At 34.7% G+C, this 13,820-nt stretch overlaps 1 protein-coding gene across 1 annotated transcript in view; it reads left to right on the top strand.

Annotated features, from left to right (window-relative positions):
- The window catches only part of RANBP9 (RAN binding protein 9), a 176,772-nt gene that overhangs the window by 130,542 nt on the left and 32,410 nt on the right, over positions 1–13,820 (top strand). Inside the window, exons 6-7 of the mRNA XM_007951859.2 lie at positions 8,593–8,777; positions 11,579–11,691. Of these exons, the coding sequence (XP_007950050.1) occupies positions 8,593–8,777; positions 11,579–11,691 (298 nt within the window). The remainder of the gene's footprint in view (positions 1–8,592; positions 8,778–11,578; positions 11,692–13,820) is intronic.

Below are 13,820 nucleotides of genomic sequence, written 5' to 3'. Positions count from 1 at the left end.
GCATAATATAGAGGACATTATGCTGAGTGAAATAAGTCAATCGGAGGACAAATATAGTATTAGTTCGTTGCTGTGGAGGTCAAGGAAAGGTTTATATATGGAGGAAAAGTTTCTTGGTTGGTTGCCAAGGGTGGGAGGGGAGGGAATGGAACACTGCAAAAAAAAAAATGCATTGACCTATGTCAGTTTAATTTTGTGTATTTCACTGTACATAAATTATATTTCAATAAAATGCATTTTAAAACAAATCATTAGTATAATATAATTTTTAATGTCACTATACATTCATCCAGTGTTTATTTGGTGTCATTGACCTTTTCAACTAGGGTCTGTGCAACAGTTTTATTCATTCAGCATATTGAGGGCCTGCTGTGTGGCAGGTTCTGTGCTTAGGACACATCATTGCACTAAACAAATAGAGATCTCTGTTCTTTTCGAGTGTATAACAATCAAACTGGGGAGATAACAAGACAATAAAAAATACATTACAAAATAACAAATTATAACGTATTTCAAAAGATTTTAAGTACTATGGAAAGAAAGAAAAAAATAGAGCACAAGAGTATCAAAGGCAAGACATAGAGTTATATATGTTGTTCATCTTTGTTCAAGGTGAGACTGAGCAGAGGTTTTTGAAGGAGTGAGGAAATTAGCCATAAGTAGAGGAGGAATGATCCAGGCAGAGGGAACAATTACAGCAAAGGTCCTGGGGCAGGAATATAGTGGCTTGTTGGAAGAATAGTGTGAAATGTGGTTAAAGAGAAATGAGTGAGGTGGAGAGTTGTGGCTGAGCCAGAGATACAGGAATGACTGAAGGCAAGGAGTGAGAGGGTGGTGCTATAGCATCAAGACTTTGTAGGCCATTGGATTTGGGCATTTACTGTGAGTGAAATGCAAAGACACTGCAGAGTTTTAGTTGTTGTTTTGGTTACCTCTTGTGCTGCTCTAGCAGACATACACTACAAATGGGATGGCTTTATTCTCTTATAATTTTGGAGACTAGAAGTTCTAAGTGCCAGGCTCTAGGGACTAGGTGGAAAGCCCCTCGACCTTAGGCTTCAGCTCTGCCTCTTGCTCCCGGCCCACTGAAACTGGAGGCTTTCTTCTTTCAGGCAGCTGCTAGCTGCTGAGGCTGACAAACCCAAGGTCAACAAGTAAAAAGGCACAGTCCTGATATTACCAAACCATATGGCAGGCCATTGATTCAAGTCCATTACGAGTCCAGAGGCCGGCAGACAACATGGCAAGCTGCTGAACAACAACTTGGCAGAAACTCAAGTGACTCACACCAGTAGAGATGTGAATAGTGGTCTGGTTATAGAAACCTTATTTATGAAATCTAAGACACTATCAAGGGACTCTGGTAGCGTAGTGCCTAAGGCACTTTGTTAACCAGAAGTCTGGTGATTCAAACCCACCAGTCACTCCTCAGAAGGAAGATGGGGCAATCTACTTCTGTAATGATACCACCTCGGAAACCCAAGGAGGGGTCACTATCAGTTGGGTCTGGCTAGATGGCACATAACAACAACAAAAACTATAGCACGGTGCTTTCTTACCACTAAAGTTTTATATTTAAGTTACTTAAGAGTGATCTCTTGGGGTTATTTTGAACAGATTTTTGAAAATCACCATCCCTCATTGGACACATACAAAAGGTGTGATAAGAAGTATAAACTGATTAAAGTATTCCCCAAACTTCTTCTGAATCATTTAAATAAAATATGATGACTCTGGGTGTGTTAATCCTGGAGCAAAACTCCCTTTTTATCTGTGAACCTGTGAAAACTAGGAATACAGATTATCTGTTGCCGAAGTACAGTGGTGGAATAGGCACAAGGTTGACATTTTCATTGCAAATAGAAATTAGAGGGAAAGAAGGGGTCATGAGTACCAAGCAAGTTCACAGCCCAGCAGGACACACTTTATTAGTTCTCAAGACTGGAAAAGAAACCTATATAAGGAAAAACAAAACAGAAAACATAATAAAAATAAATGTGGTTTTAAAAAAAAGTCCAAATCAGAGCCAAGGGAATATTCTGATGGGTTAGATGTGGAAATGTGAGAAAGAGGACCTGATGTCAAGATTTTGGGCTTGAGGAAATGAAAGAATGGAGATGTCACTTACTGATATGGGAAGGCCATGTTGTTGTTGTTGTTATGTGTGGTGGAGTTGGACCCAACTCATAGCGACCGAGGCAGTATCACTATGGAAGTAGGTCGCCCAACATTCCTTCAGAGGAGTGGCTGGTGGGTTTGAACCTCCGGCCTTCTGGTTAGCAGTCAAATGCCCTAGGCACTATGCCACCAGAGCTCCTAGGGAAGACCATAGATAGAACAAATTTTGAAGGGGAAGATTGGAACTTCTATTTTGGATATATTAATTTCAGTTGTCGGAAAGACAATGTGATATACAAGCTTGGAATTCAAGAGAATGATCTGGGCTAGAGAGAAAATTTGGGGAGTCATTGGCGTTTAGCTCTTATTTAAAATCATTAACTGGACGAACTCAAGAAGGGAGTGAGTGTAGACAGAGAAGTGGACCAAGGACAGAGTCCTGGGACATGCCAAATTTGGGAAGAACTAACAAAGAGAAACTGAGAAGAAGCAATCAGTGAGGTATGAGGAAGAATAAGAATTGGGTGTCCTGAAAGCCAAATGAAGAAAATATACCAAGGAAGAAAAAGATACCAACTAAAATACCTTGATATATCAAATAAGATATGGACCAAGAATTGGCATTTAGCAGAGTGGAGTCCACTGGTGACCTTGACAAAGAACATTTCAGCAGATTGATGGAGAAATCCTGATTGGAGAGGGTTTAAGAGGAACTAAGAAGTGAAAAATGATAACTCTACGGGACAGTGGCCATGATGATGGGGTGTTAAGCAGTGGGGTTGTGGAAATGGGGCAATAGAATATTTTTAAAAAGTTAGTAGATTGGCAGGATATTTTGTTGTCAGTGGTAATGAATTAATGGCAAGCAAAAAAACTTATGTAGTATAGAGTGAGGAAAAGTACCAGTGTCCATATCTTTGAGTAAAGCAAGTGGGGGAGATGGGATCAAGTGCATGAGTGGAGGGTGTTTAACCTTTGATAACATTTTGCTGGCAGGTGGCATGGCAAAATATGTATGTACAGTAGTTGATGTGACCCCTAACCACTTCTGAGCCTCTTGTATGAAGACTCTGATTTGGAGTTGGTTAAAGGGCTTCCTGGCTGTTTTCTCTCTTTATGTATCGTTAAACACGAAAAACCACTTGTCAGAGGGAGCAGTTTTTTCATTGGCTTTGATTACTCTTTGGAAGAGAGAGGGGTGATCATTTGGAAAAGGCTTACTTGGTAATACATGTTGACTATTTTTGTGCTGCTTTCTAATTATTTTCTGTCCCACTTTTGAATCACCAGTTGTTTTTGTTTTTTCCCCCTGTCTATAATTAACCAAAAGAGCACTGGTGGTGCAGTGGCTAAGACATTCAGCTGCTAACAAAAAGATTGGCTTTTTGAACCCACCAGTCTCACCGAGGGAGAAAGATGAGGCAGTCTGTTCATTGAAAGATTTACAGCCTTGGAAACCCTGTGGAGCAGTTCTACTCTGTCCCACAGGGTCAAAATGAGTCGGAATTGATTCAACGGCAGTGGGTTGGGTTTGGTTTATAATTAACCAATGGTGATGTTCAGCTTTGCAATAGTAGATAAGATAGTTGCCATAGTGGTAGTTATAAGTTTTTTCTTAATGTATTGCTTCTGTATCAGTGATCCCTCACTAGCCAGTTGCAGCGTTGAATCCTGGAAGAGGTGCAGAAAAATCAGTTTACCTAGACTGTACCACAGCTGTTATGGAGCAGTCTTAGGGTATTTATACAACTCTGAAAGCCTTAGATCTTTTTCCAAAAATCTCTTTCTTGCCCAACTTATCTCACCTGTTTTAGAAATGTCTTTATCTATAGACTAATTCTGTTTAGGATTAGGTAAATTCTTTTTTTTGACAGTAGAGGTTTTTATTTAAAATGATACTGCTTTTCAGTTTTTAAGGCTGACTTGAAATCTACTTTTTATAGGTATAGGTAGGATTCCATTTTCTTCAGAAGAAATCTTTTTATATTTATAAAACAAAACTTTGCTTTGGGAATATGATGTTTAAAAAACTAACTGCATTTGATTTATTTTTAACTTTTTGTGATTTGAGTGGAACTTTATAGAGCAAATTGGCTTTCTAGTCAGCAGTTCATAGATGCTTTGTTTTGTGACTTTGATCGCAATCCCCACGTTTGAACAGTACTCTTTCCACTTCCTCCCTATGGTTACCATTTCCCTTTGTCTTTCTTTTCTATCTTCCTGCCTTCCGAGCTTTATCCCTGGGCAAATGCTGCCCTTTTGATCTCTTATGGTTGGTTGTTCTAAGAAAGGCTTATCTCTCTGGTGTTACTGTTCACCTCATAGGTCTGTCTATTGTTTGGATGAAAGTCGAGCTATGGAAATAAGTTCAGTTCCAGGCCCAAAGGGTGACTAAGGGCCATAGTCTTGGAGGTTCCACCAATCTCTTATCAGACCAGTAAGGCTGTTTGTTTGTTTAAATGATTATGAGTTTTGTTTGAGTTTTCTCCCTCCATCCAGGATTTCCAATTTTGACCCCTTTCAGAGTGGTTGGTAGTAGTAGCTGGCATCTAGTTCTTTGAGAATACAAATTTTTAATTATATTCATTTAGCTTTTGGAGCAGTTTCTAAATTAAAGGTCTTTTTAATGTAGTTCTTTATCTTTCATAGGTCAATAGAAATGAAGAGGTCTGGTTTATTTTTTTTCATAAAGAATTAAATTACTCTTCTCTCTAATTCTACATAGGCAGCAGTAATTTTTTTTTTTTTTTTAACTTAGAAACATTTTCCAGGAAAACTATTTCATATGAATCTTAATCTATGTACTTGATAAAACAGAGATAAATCTTGAAAACCTTGTTAGGTGCTGTTCAGTCAGCTCTGAATCATATAACATCCTTATGTACAACAGTGAAATGTCTGGTTTTGCACCATCCTCACATTGCTGCAGCCACTGTGTCAATCTATCTCATTGAGAGCTTCCTTCTTTTTTACTGACCAACTTTATCAAGCGTGATGCCCATCTCCAACAATTGATTCCTTCTGATGACATGTCAAGAGTAAACGAGACAAAGTCTTTCTGTCTTCTCTTCCAAGGAGCATTCTGGTTGTTCTTTCTCCAAGACTGATACTTTCCTTTTTCTGGCAGTCCATGGTGTATTCAGTATTCTTCACCAACACCACAGTTCAAATATGTCACTTCCTGAGTCTTCCTTTTTCATTGTCCAGGTTTCACATGTATATGAGGCAGTTGAAAATACTGTGGCTTAGGTCAGTTGTACCTTAGTCATCAAAGTGTTATCTTTGAAAACATTAAACTACATGAAAGAAGCCAGTCACTGAAGACAACATGATGCATGATTCCATTTTTACAAAATGTCCAGAATAAGCAAACCCAGAGTCAGAAAGTAGATTAGAGGTTGTCAGAGGCTGGGGGAGTGGTGTGTGGTTGCCAGTGGGTTACAGGGTTTCTTTTTGGAGTGAAGACAATATTCTAAAATTAGATAGTGATGATGGTTGCAAAGCTCTGTGAGTATAGAAAAAGCCAAAGAATTGTACATTTTAAAAGGCTTTTGTATTAAAATAAAATCTGTAATATAGCAAATTAAGGGCTGGCTATGTCCTTTAATTCTCTTCCCCAAAATTCTCCATTTTTAAGGTTGAGTAAATGGTATAAAAAATATAGTTAATTACTTTCCAGCAAGCCAAAATTGACTTAATATTAATTCAAATTTTTTTTATTTCTGATTATAGAAGGAATATATGTTAAATGTTCATATAAGCAAATGTTTATAAATACAGAAATATACAATAGAGAATTTCCTCATAATTTCAGCTTATTTAGATATGACTATTTTAACTTGAGTGTATATCTTTCCTGATCTGTTTCCAAACATGTGTAAGCCATTAAGTCCCTTATTTGAATGTTTAGAAAAAAGATGATGAGATCATGGTATATACATTATCACTTAATTTTGGTTTTTTTTTTTCAATCTTTGGACATCTCTCTGTATCGGTATGCAAATTTTTTTTTGGGGGGGCCAGTTTTATAATACCTTATTTTATGAGTATACTGCCACAGTTCATCATTTAAGAGATGTATATTTTTTCATATTTTATCATTTCTGAAATGGAGATGCATCTATATAGCCTATCAGAGTTCAGTTGGCATTGTTTTTTCTTAGATAAAATAATTGTGTATAATTATTAGGATCTTAGATTTGATGGCTGTGATAATAATATCACTTATTGATGGGCATTCTTTTTCATTTTTGCCATTACAGATAATACTACAGGATGCACATGTTTGTTTTTCTGTAGGATATATTCCTACAAGTGAAATAACTTTGTCAATTTTAATGGATTTTGCCAAAGTTTGTTCTTAAAAGTTTACATCAGTTAACATTTCTGCATTTAGTGAATGAGAGGGCTTATTTTCTCAATTCTGGTCAATACTGGGTATTCTCAATCTTTTAAATATTAATCTGGTTTGTAAAAAAAAATCTTATTTTAAATTGCATTTCTAAAAACTGAGTGAGGTTTATTGTCATTTTATATTTCTTCTGCAAATTGCCTACATATTATTGCCACTTGTTGGTTTTCTTGTTGGTAAAATGAGAAGGTTGTACTAAGTATTCATCTCTCTTTGGCTTAAAATCCTATGAATTTGATAATTCTCGATTATTAAGCATCGGTGTATTTGTATATTTTGCTTTAAGCGATCTTTTAGTTCTTGACATTTTGACACAGTATTCCTTTTGTTTCTGATTTTTTGTTGTTGTTTCGTTAATGAGTTGTTTTTAAACATGTCCTCTTAGCCTTTTGCTGTGAACTCTATTTAAACTTCTTATATTCATACACAAATTATTCACTCTTAATCTTTAACTAGTTTGTACTATGAATACTTGTGATAATCATTCAAGAAAATAAATAAGACATAAATACAGAGAATGAAGATGTGGTAGATTTGAAATTACAGAAAATAAAATTCAGTTTAGGACTCAGTGTCAGACAAACCTGTGTTCTCATCCCACTTCTGTCACTTAATAGCAAGGTGACCATGTACTTAACCCCTAATTCTCAGTTTCTCCAGCTTTGTAATGGGAAAAATAGATACCTCACAGGATTATCATGATTAAACCCTTGGCATTTAGTAGACACTTAGTTACTAATTCCCCTTCAGATGCATCAACTAGTTAATGATTGAGCCAACAGAAGAACTCTTACATTTTTTGTATACTCAAAGGTGCTGTAATTTATACTTTGATTGTTTAGCCTTGAAATCTTGGAGTGTATCTGACTCCATTTATATATGAATGTGAATATTCATATCAGTCCTCTTCCTCTCTTGAAACATATTTATTAGAATCTTTTGTTTTTGTATAGAGAATCCTCACTGTTAATGGCACTGTGTTGCTTATAGTTAAGTTCTTATCACCTTCTGTTTTAAAAGGTGTTCCAAATATATAGGTAGATGAAAATAGTAAATTTAGAATACACAAGCCCAGTAAGGGTTGTACTTCTATAGTAACTAGCTTTAATGAGCAATTTCTACATTAGCCATCAGAGAGACACAATTCAAAACCACAATTTCACTCCCATTAGGATGGCTAAGATTGAAAAAACAGAAAATAACAAACGTTGGTAAGGATGCAGGGAAATTGGAACCCTTATCCATTGCTGGTGGGAATGCAAAATGGTCCAGCTGTTGTGGGAAATAGTATGACAGATCTGCAAAAAAACTAAAAATAGGACAACCATATGACCAATTCCACTTCTTGGTATATATCTAAAAGACTTGAAAGTGGAGATTCAAATGGAGGCTTCTATACCAATGTTCATTCATTGCAGCACTTTTCACAATAGCCAAAAAGTGGAAACAGCCTAAATGCTCATCAGCAGATGAATGGATAAACAAAATGTGGTACATACATACAATGGAGTACTAGTCACCCAGTAGGAAAAATGAAGTCTTGATATATGCTACAGTATTCATGCAGCTTGAAGACATTATGCTGGATGAAATGTCAGTCATAAAAGGATAAATACCACTTATATAAAAAGACAGGAACAGATAAACGTATAGAGACCAGAGTTTCTTAGTGGTTACCCACAGAGGGAGAAAGGTGGGGATGTTATTATTTGTGGCGTACTGAGTTTCAGTTTACCATGATGGAAAAATTATATTGATTAAGGGTAGGGTTGCATGGCCAATTAATGTAATTGCTATCAATAAGTTTTATACTTATTAAAAACTGGATTGGCGAAAATTGTAGAATAGATACATTTATAACAATGATAAAAAAAAAAAAAAAAGAGTAGCTGCTGAGATTTGGTTCATGGGATTTTGTTCCTTGGTTTGAGTTTTAGGGTTTGAGATTTTCAAATAGTTATGAAATAAACTTACAGTTCTTCTCTTTTAAAGATAGCAGTTGAAAGAATGAATGTCTTTAACATCAAAGGGCTAGGCATTTAATGAAATATGTTGTTTTACAGCCAAATCTGTATCCTACTGTGGGGCTGCAGACACCAGGAGAAGTAGTTGATGCCAATTTTGGGCAACATCCATTTGTGTTTGATATTGAGGACTACATGCGTGAATGGAGAACCAAAATCCAGGCACAGATAGACCGGTTTCCTATTGGAGATCGAGAAGGGGAATGGCAGACCATGATACAAAAGTAAGAGTGAAGAAATTTGACTTGATACTATTTAGAAGTATATTTTTTATAAAATATTTGATTCTTTTGGTATTATTTTCAATCTATTAATTTAAATCCTATTTAAATGTATTACTGATTATATTAAATCTCTCTACAAGTAGTCATTTACTCTATAAAAATTAAAAATAATGTTTGATTTGGAGCTGCACATAAAGAAGTGTAGTTCAATCTGACTTAATTAATTTGATGGAGGATATAAAGTGACACTAGGATGGTTAGGTTAATTCATTTGCCATCCTTAGTAATAGGATTTAGTAATTTCCATAGGTTATGTGATTCAACTTTTAATTTTGAAAAAGATAAATTCACAGAGATAGTCTGGATTGTACAATTCAAAATCTGTGATTTTGTACAGGAACTTGGCTGTGTAGTTAGTTCAGCAGTAGTTCAAATATTTATGAGAAAAATTGTGATGAGTAAGCATCAATATAATGGTATATCTTATGTATTAGAATACAAGCTTGACATGTACCTTTTGTGTTTCAGAATTTTCCAATGAGTGAGTTACTCTAAGAATAATACCAACTTTCCATTTACTTGTTGTTGTTAGTTGCCATCGAGTCAACTCCAAGTCATGTCGACCACATTGTGCAGAGTAGATCTGCTCCATAGGGTTTTCAAAGGCGTAATCTTTCAGAAGCAGATCACCAGGGTTGTCTTCCGAGGCATCTCTGGGTGGATTTGAACTGCCAGCCTTTTGGTTATTAGTCAAATACTTAACTGTTTTTTGCCACCCAGGGACTTTTGTTTGGTAGTATACCCCTTTTGCTAAATACTTATACATGTAGCATGTAGATTCAGGGAGATTATAATTGCCTTCTTTCTAAGTAAGAAAATCTGACCCAAAGCCTCCAGGTAAAGTACTTTTTAAAACCTTGCTAATTAATTTTAATACCACTTATCTATGTTATTAATAGATTTTTAAGATAAGGTAAAAGGAAAGAAGATCAAAGAGCAATGAATGTGGAACTAGGATTCCTAAATGCAGCTTAAATACTTAGGATTCAGTGATAATAATGATGGAGGATGGCCAGCAGTAAAACCAAAAATGTGGGTCAAATAAAAGTACTATAAAATGAAAAGTATTAGATGCTAAGATAAAATTGCCTAGATTTCTATTTTACCAAAATTTTTCCACCTGTTTTATTAGGGTACTTCTTTCCTTTAAAGTAGAATTTCATTATAGAAGCCAGCAAGAAAATGTAATTTCTACACAACAGTCAACTTTTTAGACTGTACCTTTGCTGAAAGGCAATGTCATTAGTATTACATGATAACTGTTAAAGCTTGAAGCAGTATAGACCTAAAAAATAAATATCATTAAGTTTTAAAAGTCATGTTCAGTATTCCATTTTAGCCTAAGAAAATAGCAAAGGCTTTCAGATACCATCTATCCAGGATAGCTTATCTTAAATGTCTATATAATTGTTTGTAACTTTCTTAAACTTAAAAATCTAATATAAATAACATTTTTTGTGTGTTTTTGGAGTACAAAGTGATTGGAAGACACGATGAGTCTGAAAACATGCATTTTCCCAAGAGGCTTCTTTATCTAGAGGCTTGACACTAATGTCTTTGTCCAGAGCAATTGAAAGACAGCACCATAGTTACCATGAGTTAGAGCTAGGATGGGTTCTTCTTCTGGGGCCACATCCTCTTAATACTGTAAAACTGGTTGCCCCTGAGCATTTTGCGGCAGGATGGTAGTAGAGAAACATTATTTATCTTAACCCTGTTGCTGGAGTTCAGTGAGAACTTCCTCCCACCACTACCCTGTTTGCCACAGAATTTTTACTCATTGTGAGCTCCTGGAAAGTCCATTCTAAAAGAATGCCTTTCCCTATCCCTTAATTTAATTTGAGCAGTGGATGAAATACCTGTTCCTTAAAAGATTTTTTTTCCCCATTCTCCCTTTGACAACACCTCCAGGCCCACTGTTTCCTGTCATTTTCTAACTGTAGGTTCTAACTTAAGCCTGGTTTGAGTTGAATATTTGAATATATTGGAATTTAGGTTAGAAATTGTTGGATCAATAGTTTTTCTAATTACATTTTGTGTTTTGACGACTTGGTGGCTTTTTAAAAAATAAAATTTTCCTCTGGAAGTGTAAGTGCCACTTACGTGTATTATCGTATTTCAGTAATTAACCACCTGTGTCAAACCATACTAATTGATATAGATTAGAAGATTGAGTCTTCATTGGTTAGTATTATCACCCTGATCGACTTTGCTCAGGAAGATTCTCTCTCTGGGTTTACTTTAATATTCCTTCTGTTTATACCTTACGGTAACATCTCATTTGAGTGGTAAAGAAAGTGGTTGAACAATGGAACACAAAGAGTTAATCTGTTATTTTTAAATTATTTTCTTTTACAAAATGCCAGTACTTTACTGGAGTAACTCATATATTAAGAGTGAAACAAATAATGGTTAGTGGGATTGAGTATAAGGATAACAATAAATAGGGTGCCAAAGGTCAAAGAAAGGGTCATTTAATGCTCTTGCTACTTTTTATTAGTAATATTTATTTCAGGAAGAGTAGTCTCAACATAACATTTGAAATGTCTTTTTAGGAATACTACATGAATAGAATAAAGTGGTATTATGGACTTAACTTTAAAGTTGAAATTTTTAAAGCCTTCATTGTTTTAAGGAAATAGGTTGATTTTGTAATACCAGAGTAGACCTTGTTTATATAAATTGTAGTATAAAAATGTATTCATTTGACTAAAAGATGTGTTTCTTCTTTTTATTTTTAGAATGGTTTCATCTTATTTAGTCCACCATGGGTACTGTGCCACAGCAGAGGCCTTTGCCAGATCTACAGACCAGACCGTACTAGAAGAATTAGCTTCCATTAAGAATAGACAAAGTAAGAACAATGTGGTGCATGACTAACACTTGTTTTCAGATTATAAGTTTGGTACTTCAGTTTTTAGGAGTTTTATTTTTTAAATTAAAAAAAAAAAACCTAATGCATTAATTTAAATATGGTGCCTCCGAAATTTATTTTCATTGCCTTTTTTTTAAAGATCAAATTTAAAAAAATTATAGTCCTGGTTATAGAAAGATAAACAAAAAGAGAAATTTTTGTAAGAGCTATCTTTACTATTTTTTCTTAAATAAAAAAAAAAAATGTTTTCTTGTGTTTTCAGGAAGTAAACATTTTATTATTTACTTTTTTCCCCAAAAAACCCCCAAACTCACTTCTGTCGAGTCAGATCCAACTCATAGTGACCCCTCCTTGGGTTTCCGAGATGGTATTTTTTTTTTTTTTAAGTAGTAGTTGTAAAATAGTCCTGATTAGTTACAGAGATGATAAGTGAATGAAATTTAAATGTTTATATTCAAATTGATATTTAAATTTAAGATAGTATTGATCATTAGTATTCATTGCTTAGATCGTAATGCTAAATGTGCCCAGAGTTATAAGTCCTAACAAGGGCAGATGAGCACGATAACTCTTCCATAGCTAGCCATCCTAAAATTGCTGCTGTTGGTCCATCAGGGTGGGCATGACTTGATGAGAGTGTAGGACTAAAATAAAACTTTAGAGGGAAAAATACTGATGGATGAAAGCAATTTTTATAGGTCAAACTACTAAAACAACACTTAACTACATTGTTTGATAGTTAATTGTATGGTTGCCTTTTTGACTACCTCATAAGCTCTGGGAACAGAGATGATTAGTTAACTTATTTTATATCCTCATCATCTGATTTGGCAAATGTTTTACACACAGTGGAAGTCTGCTGAATTCAGTTCTTTTACCCACTGGAATTGTTCCAGTAAAGATAAGAATTCTTCTTATCATTATATTTGATAAGATACTGGGGATATTATTTATTTAAGTTATCCAAATAGTCTTTCTAATCTTTGTGATTGAAACTTCAATGCTACTTAACAGGTTTTTTCCCTATGTTACTTATATGTTTGTGATATTTTTTACAGTTTGTGAAAGTACTTATTTTTCTAGTATGTCTGAAAATTTTCCTGGACTCCCTAATAGAAACTATAACTTTAGAAAAAGGAATAGAAATTACAATAATTTATATAAGAATTTTTTACTAACCGCCCTTTTATGAAATTCCACTAAGTATATGTTTCTACTTTTAACAAGTTAAATTTTTTTTGAGAAACTAAACAATTAAAAGCCATACAAGAACAGCAACTATTCTAGAAGATTAACACTGAAATTTCAGAAATAGATAAAGAATTGGATGGACAAAGTACAATTGAATCAGTGGAATTTAGAATCATCAAAGGCTCTTGAATGCTAATTTGTTAGAGGAACAATCAGGAAAAAAAAAATGAAGGAAAGTGAAGAAACCCTAAAGGTTATGTGAGTTAAATTGGCAAGAGGAATAATTTACATGTGATTGGAATTCCAGAACAGGAAGGGACCAAAAAAATAAATCAATAAAACCCCACAAAATTTTCAAAGATACCCATCCAAGAAGCTCAACGAACCCAGAACCCAAAATAGGATAGACCTCCAAAAGAAAATCACCAAGACATATCATAATCAAATTGCAAAACCACAGATAAAGAATCCTTAGAGCAGCTCAGGAAAAACAAAATATTACCTACAAAGGGGAACCACTAAGACTAAGCTCTCTAATTTCTTCGCAAAAACCATGAAGGAAATGGGATGACATATATAAAACCCTGAAAGAAAAAAAATCACCATCCAGGAATTACATATCCAGAAAAATTGTCCCTCAAATACCATGGTGAAATTAGGACATTCTCAGATAAACAGAAATTAAGGAAATTTATAAAAACTAGACCAACTTTACAAGAAATGCCAAAGGGAGTCCTTCGGCAAAGAACCAATAACAGCAGACAAAAACCAGAGATTAAGACACAAGGCACCGTCACCTGGAAATCAACTGAGATACAGAAGTATCAAAAATAAAATAAACCCTTAAGACTGAAAATAGGAAACCAGAAATAACCAATTTATAAACAGTGATTTCTACAAAACAAAAAGAGGGAATT

This window comes from Orycteropus afer, unplaced genomic scaffold (genome assembly GCF_000298275.1).
Source record: "Orycteropus afer afer isolate SDZICR_OR568_19922 unplaced genomic scaffold, OryAfe1.0 scaffold00012, whole genome shotgun sequence".
Lineage (NCBI taxonomy): Eukaryota > Metazoa > Chordata > Mammalia > Tubulidentata > Orycteropodidae > Orycteropus > Orycteropus afer.
The sequence above is the reverse complement of the archived record's forward strand: the minus strand, read 5'-3'. Positions and strand labels throughout refer to the sequence as shown.